Source organism: Rana temporaria, chromosome 3 (assembly GCF_905171775.1).
Source record: "Rana temporaria chromosome 3, aRanTem1.1, whole genome shotgun sequence".
In the NCBI taxonomy this organism is placed as follows: Eukaryota; Metazoa; Chordata; class Amphibia; order Anura; family Ranidae; genus Rana; species Rana temporaria.
Window position 1 is genome coordinate 127,952,858 of NC_053491.1, and position 20,276 is coordinate 127,973,133.

General features: G+C 40.3%; 1 protein-coding gene across 5 annotated transcripts in view; it reads right to left on the reverse strand.

Annotated features, from left to right (window-relative positions):
* The window catches only part of FRMD4A (FERM domain containing 4A), a 562,831-nt gene that overhangs the window by 136,373 nt on the left and 406,182 nt on the right, over positions 1-20,276 (reverse strand). For all 5 annotated transcript variants that reach the window (XM_040343418.1, XM_040343417.1, XM_040343415.1 and 2 more), the window contains exon 5: positions 14,588-14,672. In XM_040343418.1, coding sequence (XP_040199352.1) covers positions 14,588-14,672 — 85 coding nt within the window. The remainder of the gene's footprint in view (positions 1-14,587; positions 14,673-20,276) is intronic.

Below are 20,276 nucleotides of genomic sequence, written 5' to 3' on the forward strand. Positions count from 1 at the left end.
GGCAAGCAGTAGAGGATGTGCCTAGGAGGAAAAGCATAACAAAAATTGCTTTGACAAGATTAAAATGTGGGAAATAAGTAACAGTATATTATTTAAAACAAAAATGAATTGCCCTGGAAAGCTTGCATAAAACTGTCGCAGCTATTTCTGAACAGTCAAGAGAACTGAAAATCATGTAATAAAGCATGACTACATAACAGTATACTGTATATATAAAAGGTCATTTGGTTTTAAGTTTCCCACATAGAAGTCAGTAACACTCATTGTAATGCTGGTTCCCTGTAGGATTCTTGCTTTTCATGACTAGTCAGTGCATTGATCCTGCGGTGAAGGTTGGTCAGTGAACTCTAAAAACCCAAACAGTGAATGTTGCAGAATACAGGATGCCACATTCCCATGAAAAGCTCCAGGCAGCAGTGAATGACATTCATTTGCTTTTCCCTCCTTTTTTCCCTGAACAGGTCCGCACAGCTGAGACTGCTTCCCAAAGGAAGACAATCAGGGCTCTGTTCTTCTATGGTTCTGATTTTAATTAACAACCTCTTGAGGTATTGTAAGCCCCTTATTTAAACATCTCACGGACGAAATTACACCTTCTCATCAAGGTCATTGACACTGGTAACCAAGGGCAATCTCTGAGGCATTGTGGCAGGACTTCATTTTTTGACCAGGCATCACTAAAATGGTATAAATCATGGTATAAAGGCAACATATAGGCTTTCTAGTTACTCATTATACTGCACTATGGTTAATCTCAAAATAGAAAACATGCTCTAATAAGAAGAAATGTATTTTAATTATATATGTTTGTTAATAAATATGATTTATATATATTGTTAATTTATTAATAACAAGTAATGTATTATTATTATTTTTTGCAAAATTACCATAGGGCTTCACAAAATAGGTGACATAATAGAATTATTCTGTGAAAAGTGAATATTTTAAATAATGTTCCTAATGACGCTGAGACCCCTTTCACACTGAGGAGTTTTTCAGGCGGTACAGCGCTAAAAATAGCGCTGCTATACCGCCTGAAAAACTCCTGCACTGCATACTCAATGTGAAAGCCCGAGGGCAAGGCAGAGGCGATTCGCTTGCGGGAGAGAAACAAATCTCCTGCCAGCAGCATCTTTGGAGCGGTGAGAGGAACGGCGTGTATACCGCTCCTTCACTGCTCCTTCCCATTTAAAACAATGGGAAACCGCGGCAATACCACCCGCAATGCGCCTCTGCAAAGGCGCATTGCGGGCGGTATTAACCCTTTATCGGTTGCTAGCGGGGGTTAATACCGCACCGCTAGCGGCCGAATCCCGCGGCAAATCCGACGGTATAGCACCGATATTTTTAGCGCGCTATACCGCCACCCCACCTCCCGCCCCAGTGTGAAAGGGACCTTACAGTTATGGGTGTACCTGTTGCTTCCACAGGCTATAACACAGGAATTTTAAGCATCAAGAGTAAAAAAGTGTTTAAAGGTTATTTTGTTATATCAAGAAATCTGCTTTGCTCTTTCAATCTCTTGGTGCAGTGTAGTGAATGAAAGGGAGAAAATAATTGGTTGGAAATTTTAGAGACTTCAATTATGACTTACTGTATAACTAAATGTAAAATATTTTTTGGCCAGTACATATCTCAAAAAACTGGAGGTTAGAAAGTCTATGTCACACCATTATATGCATGTATATTAATGAACAATTCTGTAAGTATAGAGACTTTACTTACATATATTTGATATATATATATATATATATATATATATATATATATATATATATATATATATATATATCTTATTTGGAGTGATGACCACTGTCTTCAAACAAGTTTACCTGCTTTTATAGAAAACTATCATGTCATATCTATCGGTACCCTTGATGCATGCCACAAACATTAGAGAGCAAAGTGCAGACACAATCTGAGAGCTAAAGATCTGTTTTAATGTTATAATTGATATGCAGGCTTGACATATCTGAGTGTGCTTCATACTGTTTGTGGAGTAGGGGCAACTGACCTATATCAAAGACATTCCTGCTAATGCAGCCAGTCATTAGTTCCCTCAATTATGGCTGGTCAGGTGTATCAAAAAAAAAAGGAAAGGAAGAAGGAGGAACCTTGCCTGAAATCAGGTTGGGCAACAAATATTATTTAGAAACATATTGCTAACCTTACATCACCAGATCTTGCACCAATCACAGATCTTCCCATCCTCATATTAACTGGACATTGCAGGAACCACCAATATTGTTTCTCCACGACCTAGCTAATCAATGGTATTTCACACTTGTCATATAAAGACAATTGTCTTCTTGAAGAAAATGGAATTTTGTTGACACGCTGGAAAATATTTACATAAGAATGAGTGCTTCCAGCGATCAAAAGTGCTTGTTATTGCTTTGCAGATAATACCCACACAGCTTGCTTACCACTGCAATGGAATTGATTTAGGTGCACGACTTGCAAATATTGGGCTGTATATTGCCGTCCTAGGAAGCAACCATTCATATACAAATAACTTGATTCTGGTACAGAAAGTTTTTATGGGGATAATAATGCAGCTCTTGGATTAAGTGCACTATATTTAATTGGAATTTCTTTTAAATGTGGTTTGAATAGCAGAGTGTGAAGTAAGCCTGGTAGTCCTCCATGACAGTAACACTTACTTCAGTTTTAAATAAGGAATGAAAATGGGACATAGATGTAAATAATATAACCACAAGAGATTCACACTCAAACTCAGTACATCAATATTTCACAAAAAAAAAAAAAAAAATGTTTTCTTCCATCTCTCGTCCTCTTACCCTATCCCCTACCTTCTAACTTTCCTGTTCTGCCTTCTGCTTCATTCCCTCTGCTGATTTTTTACTATCTACTGTTCCTCTACCACTTCCTGGTTGCCCGCCAAAGAGGTCATATCTTTCTCAAGTAATCCTGTCCCTTACCCCCAGTTTTGGGGTGAAATATCCCTGGGATAGTTTTCTTGCGTGTGTTTTTTCTCCGTCTGAGTTGCACACACACGATAGGAATTTCCTATTGTTTTTTTTTCATCGGAAAAATTTAAAACATGTTCACGATCGGAATTTACGATGAAACAAGTTCATCGTACTTTTTTCATCGGAAAATCTGATCGTGTGTACGTGGCATAAGGCTCCATGCACACTGGGCTTAACCACTTCCCGACCGCCTCATGTACATATACGTCGGCAGAATGGCATGGACGGGCACATCAACGTACCTGTACGTGCCTGCCTAGACGTGGGTCGGGGGTCCGATCGGGACCCCCCCGGTACTTGCGGCGGTCGGGTTCCCTCGGGGAGCGATCCGGGACGATGGCGCAACTATTAGTTTATAGCCGCTCCGTCGCGTTCGCTCCCCGGAGCTGAAGAACGGGGAGAGCCGTATGTAAACACGGCTTCCCCGTGCTTCACTGTGGCGGCGTATCGATCGAGTGATCCCTTATATAAGGGAGACTCGATCGATGACGTCAGTCCTACAGCCACACCCCCCTAAAGTTGTAAACACACACAAAGTGAACACTAACTCCTACAGCGCCCCCTGTGGTTAACTCCCAAACTGCAACTGTCATTTTCACAATAAACAATGCAATTTAAATGCATTTTTTGCTGTGAAAATGACAGTGGTCCCAAAAATGTGTCAAAATTGTCCGAAGTGTCCGCCATAATGTCGCAGTCACGAAAAAAATCACTGATCGCCGCCATTAGTAGTACAAATTTTTTTTTTTATAAAAATGCAATAAAACTATCCCCTATTTTGTAAACGCTATAAATTTTGCGCAAACCAATCGATAAACGCTTATTGCGATTTTTTTTACCAAAAATAGGTAAACGAATACGTATCGGCCTAAACTGAGGAAAAAATAATTTTTTAGATATGTTTTTGGGGGATATTTATTATAGCAAAAAGTAAAAAATATTGATTTTTTTTCAAAATTGTCGCTCTATTTTTGTTTATAGCGCAAAAAATAAAAACCGCAGAGGTGATCAAATACCACCAAAAGAAAGCTCTATTTGTGGGGAAAAAAGGACGCCAATTTTGTTTGGGAGCCACGTCGCATGACCGCGCAATTGTCTGTTAAAGCGACGTAGTACCGAATTGTAAAAACCCCTTGGGTCATTTAGCTGCGTATAGGTCCGGTCCTTAAGTGGTTAAAAAAAGTCTGTTCTCTTGATGAGTTTAGGAGAGTTTTACGGTTTTTTTTTCTGCCAGTAAGCTCCAATTAGAAACGCAAACATGAAAGGTTCTTTTTCCTGCCTCTAAACGTTGAGCTCAAAATATGCCTGTAATCGTCCTAATGTACATGGATACATAGGATAACATTAAGTAGCTTCTACAAAACTCCTGTAGAAGCAAACATTTTTAATCCAGTGTGCATGGAACCTAATAAGTCGTCTCATTATATTGATCAATAGCCTTGTGAGGCCTTCTATACATGATGTTATTTTGAGCACCACATAAAGACAATGCACTATTTCTGTTCCTTGTTTTCTTACCTATAAATTGTTAAAAGTTCAATAAACATCATTGAAAAAAAAACGTAAAGCAAAAGTATTACCTATAGCAACTTGTCTTCTGTTAATTTTCATACATACTGTAACTAGCACTGGAAACGTAACAGCTAAATCCAGTCAATTGCCATAGGCTTCAAATCCTTTGTAACGCCCTGCCGGCGTGACAACAAACTGATCTATGAATATCTCAGAGGCATTCAAGCAATCCATGCCTGTTTTCTTTATACTAAATCTGTCTATGTCAATTATTGGTGGGGAGCTAGTTAAAGGAATTCATAGCCAGAAGGTAAAGAAAGGACAGTTCCTAGCAAAAAGACTTAGATTCTCAATGGTAGTGGCTCATTAGTGAATTAATAGGTTGGGCTCTTTGGAAACATATAATTTAAGAAGTGAAAATTTGAACTCTGGGGGCGTGTAACATGAATTAAATCTTCAGAAACTGAGATCAGAGTATGAACAATAATATGCCGTATTGACAGTTTTCAGTCAGGAAACTGCTTATCTCTACCAAGCAACATTTTGTTCTCGGACAATAGTGTTTAGTCAACAGGAATGTCATTTTCTATAGACTGCAGTGAGCACTAACTTCTTGGCAAGAAAGCATTCTGGCATATTGAAAATTGTTAGAAGCAACTGCTGGGACTCTGCTGTGACCTTGTCTTCTTTGTATTAAAAAGTACGTTGCGGTTCCCCTAGGAACACCCTGCCCTGAATACCCTCCTGCGATAAGTGCTATGCAAAAATCTCAGCAGCTCTTTTCATCTTCCGCTCATTTATATTACACTGGGGCCAAAATCATTTTTTAGGAGAACAAATACAGGAAGATCCTTCATTTTTAGAGTGTACATTATACCAGCACTTCTTATTAATAAAGCAGAACATTTCCCCTCCCTTAACTAGAAGAAAGCCTACTAGCATGTTTGGAGACATTCCACCATCATATCCTAATTGCTTCACAATCCATCTATATCCTGTCTATGAACTGACAGCTTAATGAACAAGAAAGACTTAGGCCGCGTACACACGGTCGGTCAAAACCAATGAAAACGGACTGAAGGACCTTTTCATCGGTCCAAACTGATGGTGTGTGGGCCCCATCGGTCAGTTATCCTTCAGTCTAAAAATGTAGAACTTGCTTTAAAATTTAACTGATGGACTGATAACCGATAGGTCAAAACCGATGGTTAGTATGCAAAAGCATTTCACTGACCACCAACAGAAAATAGCAACCCTGAGTGTCAAAAACACTAAGGCCCTGCCTTTACACACGATCAGAGTCTCCGATGGGATAAAATCCAATGGAATTTTTCGTCGGAATTCCATTCAAGCTGTCTTGCATACACATTGTCAGACCAAATTCCAACCGTCCAAAACGCGGTGACTTAAAACACTACGACGAGCAGAGAAATATGAAGTTCAATGCTTCCGAGCATTTTTTCCGGAAAAAAATAAAACATGTTCTATTTCTAAACTGCGACGGAAAAAAGTCCTATGGGACCCTCACACATGGTTGGAACATCCGATAAAAAAATTCAGTCTGCCTTTTTAATCGGAAATTCTGATCGTGTGTACAAGGCATAAGGCAGCCCATGCAATATGTAATTTTCTTTCCTTCAACCCTTCAACCATGAGATGAAGGAAAGAAAATTGCTTGATTCCCCCATCCACACAGTCAATGTTTATGGGGGAATCTCTCTTGTAGCTCTATTGTATTCTGCTAGTGGGGAGAGTGGAGAGCCTTCCCCACTGGCAGAATACAATGATCACTGCTGGCAGGTATACCCACCAGCAGTGATTGAGCAAAAAACAAAACAAAAAAACGACATGCTGGTTGTCCTGAAATTGTTCGATGGATCAACTTCAGTATAACCAGCCTGCCCATAGACTATGGCTGGCTTTAGTATGCAGCATCCCTTATTCTTTTATTTATTCTTAGGTCTCAACCCACTGTTTACACTATAGCCTTTCCCAGCCTTTTTTGGTCCTGGCACCCTTTAAAAATATGCAAAATCTAAAATGTAAAAAACTTTAATGCAACTTACCCTCAATAGGACACTTGAGCCTGTGATAATGCACACAACTGCCTTGCTGAAATTAACTTCACATCAGTCCCCCCTCCTCCAACACATCCCTTTATACATGAGAGCCCCCCATCTCATGTGTTCCCATGGTGTGGGTGGGTTGGCTGTCAGCATCCAAGCAACATATGACACGGTTTGCCCTAGACTAGGGTGTCATTGGTTGTTATGTGCTGGTGACATCCCACTGGTACTATGATAACCCATTACATGGTGTGAAAACATGGGACAAACTGCATACTATATTTATTTGCAGGAAAACCAATGGCACCATGGTTGAAAAAATGCTGGTTTACACTAATAAACTGTTCACTGAGATCTAAGTCCCTCCATGTTAAAAAAGGTTAAAAAGAAGAAAAGCTGAATTACATAATTTTAGAAACAGTATGATGATGTCATAGAACTAAAAGTATTGGCACAGTCTATTCTTAGGCACTGGGAGAATCCAAATATTAATCTTCAACTGGCTTCTGCTCAGAACAGGCATCACTATTACAGCTGCAGCCTTGGCTATGCAGCATCCATTTCAACAGGTGGTAGTTTCTACAATGTAAATGAAGCTCAGTACACTATTTGATAAGAAAGCACAGCATAACATCTTGTTTAAGTCCAAGAAAAATAAAACTCCTCCCTTGCAGTGCTTGTTTCCATCTAGGGGACAGAAAAGCAGTTTTACTAATCCCCGGCCATCCCGACAGATGGTGCTCCCCTGTACTTTGGTGGTGGACTGTTCCCCAGCATCCCCACATCCAATGCAAGGCCTTTTCCCACCAGATCATAGGGGGAAGGGGGTTGGACATCTAGCAGCTTGGAGGAGGCTGATGAAGCGGAAGATCAGGTAAGTAAACCTGTTTTACCAAGTCCCCTAGACTTGCAGCTCCCTACTGCAGGGGAGCATTTTTACTTTTACTGGAGTTCAGCTTTAACAACTTAAGCCCCGGACCATTTTGTTGCTAAAGGACCAGGCCCCTTTTTGCGATTCGGCACTGTGTCGCTTTAACCGACAATTGCGCGGTCGTGCGACGTGGCTCCCAAACAAAATTTACGTCCTTTTTTTCTCACAAATAGAGCTTTCTTTTGGTGGTATTTGATCAACTCTGCCATTTTTATTTTTTGCACTAGAAACAAAAATAGAGCCACAATTTTGAAATAAATTCAATATTGTTTACTTTTTGCTATAATAAATATCCCCAAAAAATATATAATTTTTTTCCCCTCAGTTTAGGCCGATACGTATTCTTCTACATATTTTTGGTAAAAAAAATCGCAATAAGCGTTTATTAATCGGTTTGCGCAAAAGTTATAGCGTCTACAAAATAGGGGATAGTTTTATGGCATTTTTATTAATATTTTTTTTTTACTAGTAATGGCGGCGATCATCGATTTTTATCGTGACTGCGACATTATGACGGACACATCGAACACTTTTGACACCATTTTGGGACCATTGTAATTTTTACAGCGATCAGTGCTATAAAAATGTACTGATTACTGTGAAAATGACACTGGCAGTGAAGGGGTTAACCTGTAAAGGCGCTGAAGGGGTTAAGTGTGCCCTAGTGAGTGATTCTTACTGTGTGGGGCCGTGGCTTGACGTGTGACGTCACTGATCGTCATTCCTTATGACAGGGAACAGACGCCTAGTGACACTCTCACTAGGCAGAATGGGGAAAGGTTTGTTTACACTTGCCTCTCCCCGTTCTTCAGCTCTGTGACCCGATTGCGGGACACTGACGGTGAACGGGTCCGCGGATCCCACGGACACGGTCACGGAGCTCACGACCGGGTCGCGAGCGAGACCCACGGCTGGGCTCTTAAAGGGGACGTACTTGTAAACTCTTTTTCCCAGCCGTGCCGCTCTGCCGACGTATATCGTCGTTAGGCGGTCCTTAAGCCTTTAAAGAAGAACTCCATCTTTTCACACACTTTACATAGTTTGTTTGGGCGCACTACTGTGTTCCGGGTGTGAGCCGAGACTTCCTGTCTCATACCTGGAACACAGAAGAGTCTAACGCAGCTGCACTCAGCCGCTCAGAGCAAGCAATGTATTCTAGCAATGACTACAAAGCTTCCTCTGATTGGTTGAGTCAGAGGTTGTGACATCACCAGCCCACTTCTCTGACTCAATCAGAGGAAACTCTGTATTTATTGCTAGAATACATTGCATGCTCTGAGCGCCGCTGCAATAGACTCTTCTGTGTTCCAGGTATGGGACAGGCTCGGCTCGCACCCGGAACACAATATGGCATGCTGTATGTAGTTGCAGCTACTTTCAGTTTATACCACACATCCAGCTGCCCCACAGGTTAGTGAGGGACATAGTTTGTTTGGGCCAACTTGGCTCAAACAAACTATGTAAAGTGTGTGGAAAGATGGCGTTCGGCATGGCAGAGCTTCCCCTCATTTCAGATCTACCCCTCAGATTTACAGCGAATGCACTTCCAAGTTCACTTTCAGTGCAATTTCAAGTGCACTTTGCACTTGTAGTTTGCATTTGTAGTGCAAAGTGGATTTGCCTTTCGTAAATAACCCCCAATATCTACTGAGGCTGCAGTGACATTTTAAAGTGTGCAAAATCACGCACAAAAAAAGCGTACCAAGCTTGTGTTTCCACAAAGTTCGATGCTCAAGAAAGTGTGTGAGCTACTTTTTCACAGATAGAGCAACCCACTGCAATGAATAAGCTGCCCTATGCTTGTGGAGCAAAAACATGCAATTTATAAAATCTTAAATGTGAATGTAACCTGAATCTTGTTAGTAAATCGCCTAGAGTGTAAGCTCCAACGAGCAGGACCCTCTGATCCCTCCTGTAATAAATTGTATTGTAACTCTACTGTCTGCCCTCAGCTCTGCGCAGACTGTTGGCGCTATATAAATCCTGTATAATAACAATAGTGAATGTACTGTAACTGTTATTCTGAGTTTAACAATAATAAACTCCTGAACCTATCTAGTGTACCCCAGACACACACACACTGTACAACCGGCTGAGACTGTACAATATGTTGGATTTGGATCAATGATATAGCCACTTGACAATAGAAAGCATCCAGAAAAAAACATCAACTAAAAAGAACACAATTTGCTTTAATACATTTTTTTGATACTAAATACAGCAACGTAACAAAACTGCTCCAAATCTGTAATCTATGTATTTTCTTTATGAAGTATAAATTACATGCTACTACAATATAATCCTTGAAGTTTTTTTGATGTCTTTTGATGTTTATTACAGCCCTGTCATTTTAATCAGGTTGACAATATTATTGCTAAGGTTGTAATGGTATCAAACATGGTTTGAGTTACTTTGATGTTATATGAGGAAATGCTGCTACCTAGAGGAACAAGTGATGTATTGCAAGTGTTACTTGGTACACACAAGAAGAGATGAAACTACAGTAAAACCTTGGTTTGAGAGTAACTTGGTTTGAGAGCGCTTTGCAAGACAAGATTTTTTTTTTTTATTAATTCTGACTTGATATACAAGCGATGTCTTGATATACAAGTAGCGTCATGTCACAACTGAGTATAAAAGTGAAGAGAGGCCCCTCCAAGTGTAGCAATATGGTTACATTTAATAAAGTTACAACATTTAGCAACTCACATGGTTGATGATTAAAACAGGCACATCTAAGTATGCAGGCATCCCGGGTAAAGCTGTCCACATTGACGATTCTCTGCACCGCCATCAATGTCATCCCTTCCACGCTGCGCTCCACAAGCGCTTCAAGCCTCGCTTTCAGGGTAGTCTTTCTCGATTGCAGACTGACAGCGGTGCGGAGGATGGTCTATGTAGGCTTTACCCCGGATGCCTGCATACTTAGATGTACCTATTTTATTTATCAACCATGTGAGTTGCTAAATGTTGTACCTTCATTAAATGTAACCATATTGCTAAATTTAGAGGCGCCTAGGGTTGCCACCTGTTCTTCAAGTCGAACCCGAACACTTTAGCAGTGCACAGCAATCTTTTTTTATACTTATATTTTGCTAATAAATAACATTTCTAATCATATGAAGTTAAAAGCAAGAGTCTCCCTTTACATCACAGTCCACAGAGTTCCCCTTTTACATCTGAACTCACAGAGTTCCCTTATACTGTAAGGGGGAGTCTGCAGACTCTGATGTAAGGGAGAACTCTGGAGACTCTAACATAAGGGATGCTCTGGGAACACTGATATTGCTACACTTAGAGGTGCCTCTCTTCTCTTTTATACTCAGTTGTGACATAGGATGCATTAAGGTGAAAAAACACAACCCCTTTAAGTTAAGGATAATGTCATACTACCTTCCTTCACACCACTACTAGTGTAAAATGAACCTTTCCACAGCAAATAATGTAAAACATTGTCCTCATTTACCTCTTGTTCTGAAGTATTAGTAATTGAGCATACCTCCCAACTTTGGAACCTGAGAATGAGGGACACCTAGGGATGGATAAGACACGCAGAGTGCACCGCCTCAAAAATGAGCATGGCAAAAATTTCCAGAATATTGAGTTGGCTTAAAGGGCATGGTTACATATAGATTAAGCCTACATATGGTATATACTGTACACAATCTGCAGTCCTTGTACCCATAACATATTCCATAATTACCCAGCTCCATGAGGGTGAGCCTCTATTTATACCTGCCTGAGGGTCCTCCAAGGGCCACCGGTTATGATGTGGGTGGGAACAACAGTGCGGTCCCAGGGTTGCCCACATCAATCCTGGAGGGTCTTTCCTTCCCCCTTCCATCTATCCCCATAATGGAGCTGGCCATTCCTCTCTGAAGGGTTAAGATGCACTATCCAATACATTTTTCTAAGGTAAGGATTTTTTTTGCAACATAGGACCTGGCCTATTGGTAGCGACACTTTATGTGTCTCTACCCTTTTTTAGTCTGTCAATAGTGGGTTCAGCATTGACTATTGAACTTTTTTTAGGTTCTAAAAGATCTTACTGACACCTGGGAGTCCATTGTTACATCTTAATATCTCTTACCACCATATTCTATACATCTCTTCAAGGCTGTTGGCTTTGACAATCTAACTAATGGGTTTATATGCATTACATCTTTATCCAAAGGGTGAGTTCAGATTCCCTTATCCTCAGAATAATATAAAAAAAGTTTTTGTTCGTTTCTTTTGCCTAATTTTGACTATGTACACATTGATCTTTGCCTTATTTATATTTATTTTATATATCTATATCTATATCTATATCTATATCTATCTATCTATCTATCTATCTATCTATCTATCTATCTATCTATCTATCTATCTATCTATCTATCTATCTATCTATATATATATATATATATATATGTATCTATATCTATATCTCTCTCTCTCTCTCTATATATATATATATATATATATATATATATATATATATATTTTAAGTGCTTGGGCGCCCCCTTGTGTTCACTTGGACTTACTGATTTTATCAATTGTCAGTGACATTGTTCCTCCTGTTTCCCCACTTGCAATCCACACTTTGCTGCCGCTTGCTGGATCTGGATGGTGGGGAACCCCTGCCTATGGTAGCAATAAGGGCATCTGGGGATCCACCTTGAATAAGTGCGCGTCCTCGATTAGTTTTTCTTTGTTCTGAAGCTTTTTGCAAAACAAGTGGAAGTAACTACTTTTTTACCAGAAAATTAAGACATTTGTTAATTAGACTTGTGCTGACATTTATGGATGCTTCCACCTGTTATTAAAATATGTTTGGCTTTTAAAAAAAACAGTTATGTATCAATAAAATATCCAATTCTATTTTTATGCACTTCTGTGATTTTTGGCACCTCTAAAGTCCCACTACCTCAGATTTTGTTTTTCAATGGTTATGTTATTAGGAATGCAGGGCCAAATTCTCAAAAAACCTGCCTAACTTAACTTTCAGCAGTTAAGTTACACAGGCGTTAAATTTCTACCTAAGTGCCCGATCCACAAAGCACTTACCTAGAAATTACACGCCGTGTAACCTAAGTGCCTCCGTCGCAAGGCGGTCGTCTGCTCGAGGGGGCGATTCCTATTCAAATGAGGCGCGCTCCCGCGCCGGATGTACTGCGCATGCGTGTGACGTCATTTTTCCCGACGGGCAGCGCGCGACCGTAATTTACGTCGGGCTTTGTGGATTGCGACGGGACAATAAAGTTGCGACGGGTAAAAAAAAAGTTACGCGCCGGGAAAAAAAAATCAAAATTAAAAAAAAAACGCGGCGATCGAAAAAAAGGTCTGGTTTTACATGGTGTACTAACTTTACACATTGTAAAACCAGCCCTAATTTTGCGCAAGCAAATCGTAACTTACACAGAAAACACAAAGCTTAAAAGCTTTGTGGATCTGCTTAAGTACTCATTTGCATACGCTAGCCGGCATTTCGACTCGGCGGATGCGGTACTGCATCCTAAGATCCGACAGTGTAAGTGTCTTACAGATGTCGGATCTTCTGACTATCTTTGGAAAAATCCTTCTGAGGATCGTTTCCAAAGATAGCCACAGGGATACGCAGGCTGAACAGCAGTTCCGCCTGCGTATCTCCTTTGAAGATTTGGCCCGCAGTGCCTAGCAGGCCTTTCCTCAAACCACCCTTTTTTCTATAAGTTACAATCAGAGCCTATACTTACTGATCTGCAGGCAGCAGGACTGGCTGCAAAACATGATTTCCGTCATTTCTCCTGCCTTGTGTCTGCTGTGCAGGAGATGCAGGATAATCATAGGCGTGCACACAGGTTGTGTCGGGTCTGCCTGGGCACACCCTAATCGCCCCGTTTAGATTAGCATTATTGCTCTAGGTGCCAGTGGGAAGATGGGAAAGATCTCCCACTGAGCGACTCTGCTTAAAGGAGTAGTGTGAAAGCATTTCTCTATCACTCTGAATCTGCAGGCAGGGAGACCATGTGCTGGCAGGGCAGAGGGTGCCACAAGGAAGACTGTATGTACAGTTTATATATATATACATACATACATATATATATATACACACACATATGCATGTGTGTTTGAGCTTTAATGCAATAGGCTCTGCACACCTATGAGGTATGTATATATATATATATATATATATAATCAGCTGTGCAGAATTCCCTTCAAAATGCGGGGCGCCCAATCCGGGACTGTTGTAAGGTATGACTAAAGCCCCATACACACGGTCACACTTTTTGCCAACCAACTTCAAAATCTGCAAGTTTTCTAATTTGTCTGACCGTGTGTACGCTCCATCGGACCAACTTTTTCGGGTTTCATCCAACAAAAAGTTGGGTCTGCAAACGGACCAACTTTTCGGCAACAAAAGTCTGATGGTGCCTTGTCTGACTGTGTGTACAGAAATCCAACCAACTTTTGGACAAAGTGCAAATACGCATGCTCAGAACCAATGTTAAAAGCAACAAACAATAGCAGAAGTTAACCAAAGGGTGGCGGTAAAGAGCAGAAAATAGCAAAAAAAACACGTGATGTTAGGAAAGTTTTAGAAAAGTTTGTAGAAAAGTCTGACTGTGTGTATGCTATGGGTGTGGCCAGACAAATCAATTAGGGAAAAAATCCAAGGGAAATTTTGTTGGATGTCTGACTGTGTGTATGAGCCTTAAGTCTACTCATGCTTAGGAACCAATAGCTTGGTGCCAGAAGTAAGAAGAAGCAAACATGATACCACCTGACACATTCCACCAAATGTAACCCATTCAAGAGAATTGGACCCCAGTGTAACCTTGAGTCCAACACTTGACTCACAGTTGCAGCGCAGTATTTACTTACAAAATCCCCATTCAGCTGTCCATAAAAGAGGCAAAGAGGAATTCAGGAGGAGTATAGCCTAATGAATGCCTGGCATCCACTGATCTACCATCACCAGGAGCAGCAAGGATGGTGGCAGGTGTGGACAACCCCCGAGTATGATGTTGCCTGTCTACTACCCCTGTTGCTTCATCACTGAATTGCAAATGTCATAAACTATCAGTTTGATTAAGGATATAATTATTTAAACAATATATTACCTTATATATACAGGACTTGGCATTCAGGAAGAATAGTTCAATAGTAGCATTATCCTTTAGGTAAGATATACTTTCAATGTAAAACCTGCAAGACAAAAAGAGATGAATGAAAAATAAACAATAAGAAGTGTGGAGAATCATCAAGTTGGTATAACTTTTTATATCATCTATTTATATAATCTATTTATATCATCTATTTATATCATCTATTTATATAATCTATTTATATCATCTATTTCGGCACTTTAGCATTTCATTTAGTGTATTTCAGAGCATGTGAAAAGCTGGGAATAGAATTTATATTATTGTAGTGGAAGAGTACAGAGGTACGGGTGAGTGGTATTGGGACAAAATGTAAGTGGGGTACCAGACTTGGCACTGCAAAACAGGTTGACCACTACAAAACATGTTCTCTATGAAAATCAGAGGTACACAGCCACAACTACAAATAATGAAATAATGATGCCCCATAGCAACCCCCCCACTCTCCCCACGACCCCGGTCTACAGCTCCAGCACCTTTGTTTGGCACTTTCAACACTTTTGTTTAACTAGTTATTCATGTCTGAAATCTCACCCCTCTTGAGCTCCAAACTACCTCCTTCTGTTGTAGACACATTGGGTGCTGGTCCCGTATAAACACTAGATAAGATGAAAAATGCAGTGCTGACTGTTTCTTTATATTTATTATTCTCACTCTACAATGCTAAACAAAGATAAGAACCAAAGGGCTGCACGCTGGTGGTATAACTTCTTTTGGCAAGTTTTATTGCACAAACAGTACACTTTGCTTGCCTCCATCTGAAGGATCAGCCCTCAAACATGTTTCACCCTTCTCGGCTTAGTCAGAGAGTTCTTTACAGCTAACCTGCGCGGGGTAAAATGCGTTGGAGGGGTGGTACTTTAAGTAGAAGTGAGCAAGACTGTTCTGTTTTCCAATACAAGTTACTGAGGGAAGTAATACTACTAAAGTGCAGCCCTTTGTTTCTTACCTTTGTTTAGCATTATAGAGTGAGAATAATAAATAGATAATTAAGTAATAAACAGAGGTGTGCGCAGCCTGTTGCATTAGGGACCGCACACCAAAGCTCAAATACTCATGCATGTGAGTGTATGTATATACAGTATATAGATTCAATGATAGAGAAATGCTTCCACACTTCTCTTATATGCAGAGCTGCTCAGTGGGAGATCATTCCCACATATTGCTAATGCAAACCATGTAATTACGGTGTGCCCAGGCACACCCAGCACACCCTGTGCACACTCCTATGGTAATAAATAATAATAGAAAGAAACAGCACTGCATCTTTTATTTTATTTTTTAATCTACTGCTCATGTATACCGGTAATCATATAATCAGTACTTCAGCGCAGCAGAGCTCCCTCCCCACCTCTGCAGCTGTCTCTATGATTGCTATCAGTGGGTAAGGAGATTCTAGCTGGTTGGCCAGAGCCTGATGTGGTTTCAGAGGCACTAGTTCCCCATCAGGTCTGCTGCCCTTGTGATTAAAAGCAGGCAGTGGGTGGATCCATAGCCTGCTATTAGCTATAGAGTGGACCTAGTAGGCAAATAGCATCTCAGCTTCCCTATCAGGCTCCACCCCACTATCAGCATCACTGGTTGCCAGAAGGCTGTCGGCTGTGAAGCTGGCAGTGACATTACCAATCAGTGACAGGTAGGGGGGGGTAGAGGGTAGAAGTAAACATGTATATGTATATTCTCATTGTGTGGTGATTTGATGTAGATTACCTTATGGCTACAGTTGTGTTCAAAATTATTCAACCCCCCAATGCTGTAAAGGGTTTTAGGGGATTTAGTGTACATTTGTAATTGTATTCAGAATGAAATCCTACAAGGACTTCTTAAAGAACCATATGTAACTAAAATGACATCAATTGGTTTTGTAATACAGAAGTCAAGGTTTCTTTTGTGAATTCTTCATTTACACAATTATTCAACCCCTTAAAGACTACCACTCTGAAGAACAGAGGTTCATTGAAGTGTTTTCAATCAGGTATTGAAAACACCTGTGGATGTCAGGGAGCAGCAATAAAGCCTAATAAGCACCAATCAGGCAGCTTTAAAATGACTGTGATACTCAGCTTCTTTTAGACATTTACTGGTGTGGTTACAAACATGGTGAAGTCAAGAGAATGGTCCAGGAAGACAAGAGAAGAGGTGATTACTCTTCACAGGAAGGGCAATGGCCATAAGAAGATTGCAAAGATGTCAAACATACCAAGAGATACCATAGGAAGCATCATTCGCAAATTCAAGGCAAAGGGCACTGTTGAAACGCTACCTGGTCGTGGCAGAAAGAAGATGCTGACTTCGACTGCTGAGCGCTACCTGAAGCGTAGAGTGGAGAAAAGTCCCCGTGTGACTGCTGAGGAACTGAGAAAAGATTTGTCAGATGTGGGTACTGAAGTTTCTGCTCAGACAATACGGCGCACACTGCGTAATGAAGGCCTCCATGCCAGAACTCCCAGGCACACCCCCTTGTTGTGTCCAAAGAATAAGAAGAGTCGACTGCAGTATGCCAAAAGTCATGTGGACAAACCACAGAAGTTTTGAGATTGTGTTCTGTGGACTGATGAAACAAAATTAGAAGTGTTTGGGCCCATGGATCAACGCTATGTTTGGAGGAGAAAGAACAAGGCCTATGATGAAAAGAACACCTTGCCTACTGTGAAGCATGGCGGGGTGTCAATCATGCTTTGGGGCTGTTTTGCTTCTGCAGGTACAGGGAAGCTTCAGCGTGTGCAAGGTGCCATGAATTCTCTTCAGTACCAGGAGATATTGGATGACAATGTGATGCAGTCTGTCACAAACCTGAGGCTTGGGAGACGTTGGACCTTTCAACAGGACAATGATCCCAAGCATACCTCCAAGTCCACTAGAGCATGGTTGCAGATTAAAGGCTGGAACATTTTGGAGTGGCCATCGCAGTCACCAGACTTAAATCCGATTGAGAACCTCTGGTGGGACTTAAAGAAAGCAGTTGCAATGCGCAAGCCTAAGAATGTGACTGAACTGGAGGCTTTTGCCCATGACGAATGGGCGAAGATACCCGTAGATCGCTGCAAGACACTTGTGTCAAGCTATGCTTCACGGTTAAAAGCTGTTATAACTGTAAAAGGATGTTGTACTAAGTACTAAGATTGAATGTCACTTGGGGGTTGAATAAAACTGATAATGATGTGAGCAAAGAAAAGACATGTGTGGTTATTTCATTATAAATGTTATGTTATATTTGTCTGACCTACATGTGCCTCTTTGATTTAATTGTAAGCAGGATGACTGAATGATCAAAATCAATGTCAAACTGGCCAAAACAATCAATTTCAGTGGGGGTTGAATAATTTTGAAAACAACTGTATATGCTATGTTGGTTATAAATAAGCACTGTGATTTTTATTTATAGCATCATTTTTCAGGGATTGTGTTCACCTGGAACATAACAGCTTTTTCACAGTATCATATATTTTGTATATTGAGTATAACTTTATCTATGATGACTATTGACTATATATGCTAGATAACACAGTTTACTTTTAATTTACTATAATAAGTATCAATGCACAACACTGGAAAAAAAAAACAGGACATGCAGTTTTTTTTAATGCAGTTGACCACAGTAGGGCTGTAGACGGGTACCGCCGGGCCTTCTGTAGGGAGCCCGGGCATACCCAGGGGCCCAGACAGCAGGGAGAATCGGTGCGGCGGGATGGCAAGACAATTACAGAATATTGCACTCTGTGTCTCTCCCTCCAGCAGCTGAAAGCCGGTATCTCCCCCTCTTCCTCCTGCCAGCTTTCAGCTGCTAGAGGGATAGACACATGTATTGTTCTGCAATTGTCCTTCTGTCCCACTGCAATGATTTCCCTTCCTGGGCTGCCCACATTTGATTTCCCCCTGTTTGCTCGGCCCCCCCTTGTTCCCCCACAGCGCCGTTGGCTTTCCTCTACTGTGGGTGGATGAAGTGCATGGAGAGTGGGGGAAGGGTCGGTAAATATGTAATTTACCAGCCCCTTCCTTCTGTGTCCATGCAAAACTGACCATAGTAAACTGTGTTTACGATGCTCCAGTTTATGAATGTACAGGAGCCTCTGTCTCCTGTTTATTCATCATTAGTTCAACTGAGGTTACAGAGAAAGAATTTGTGTCCTCAATTCCTCTCTTTCTTAAAAGAGAGATCCCCTGAGATTTCATCCAAACCCCCCAACAGCAAATAATAATAATTTTTAAAATTGTAAAAAAAAATATATTTTAAATTGGAAAAAATATATATATATTTTTTCATATTTTGTACGGGGTAGGCTGTAGGCTGCCGTGATTTCTAATGCCAGACCTGCACCACAGTGCATGCCATGAGCATTGTGCTGTGCTGCAATGTGTGCCCCATGGCACCTACTGTCCTTGCGTGTTAGGGTGCCATACCAAAATTAATACCAACACAGGGGATTTGATTTACTAAAACCGGAGAGTGCAAAATCTGGTGCAGATGTTCAGGATAGCTATTCAACTCCTAACTTCAGCTTGTTCAATTAAGCTTTGACAAAAGAAAAACCTGCAAGCTAAATGGTTTCTATGCAGAGCTGCACCAGATTTTGCCCTCTCCAGCTTTAGTAAATCAACCCTTATGTGTTATGTGCATTGTGGTAATGCTAGGTATATAGTCAAATAGTCCTCCCAATAGTTACATTTTATTGCCATGTTATAAATCTTCTTTTTGCAAAAAATAATACCATCGGTATTATATTTATCCATAATCTTTTGACTGTCATCTTCGCTAATGTGATATTAAATAGGCATTCGTATAGTGAATGCTATCAATATATGTATTCACCCCATACTGTTATCAGAATACAATATTATTTTATTTTTAGAGGACGTTTTAAGCAGCACCACAATAGACTGATGCACAAAGGCATTAAACACAACATTCACTTTGCTTCCTACTTCTCTAAAGTGAAGATGGACTAAAAAACTCTCATGCAGAAATAACATTTTCTTTTACTTTGTATAAGCTTTCATTCTGCATGTGAACAGGTTTACTAAAACAACAACTGTAGACCAGATTCAGAGACTTGCACAAAGGCCGTTAAGCATATTGATCTAAATTTGTTTCCTTCATGTTGTCATCCATAATTTCAACACTAGAGGGTGCTGATGCACTTCATGATAAAAGGTGAACTGGTCTCTATTATTGCAAATAAAACAAAAAATAAAATGCGCTCTTTCTTTAAGAATGGGAAATAAGCTCATGTGTCTGTCTGTTAAACACACACATACAAAAACAAAATGACCATACTAAACTAGCTGATATTTTGTGACTAAATTCCAAATGTATATGAAACATACCCAATTAGGCTAATTTAAAGGTGCCTATGCATAAAATGTAATAAGGTCCCATAACAACCAGATTTTTTTACTGGTTGCAAAAATACTTGCACAATAACGTAATTTGCAATCAATTATTTGTGCCCAGTTAGTTATATATAAAAACTCAAATTTTAAAATTGATTTTTAATAAAAAATGGTGCTGGTAACAGAAAACAAAAGTCATATTGTGTGGGATTTGAATTCTCTGTTATTGTTTATGCATGTGTACAGAGACGTTTGGATCTCAGTTTTCCCTGTTAATTGTTCTCAATAGCAAGAAGATAATCATTAAAAAATCAAA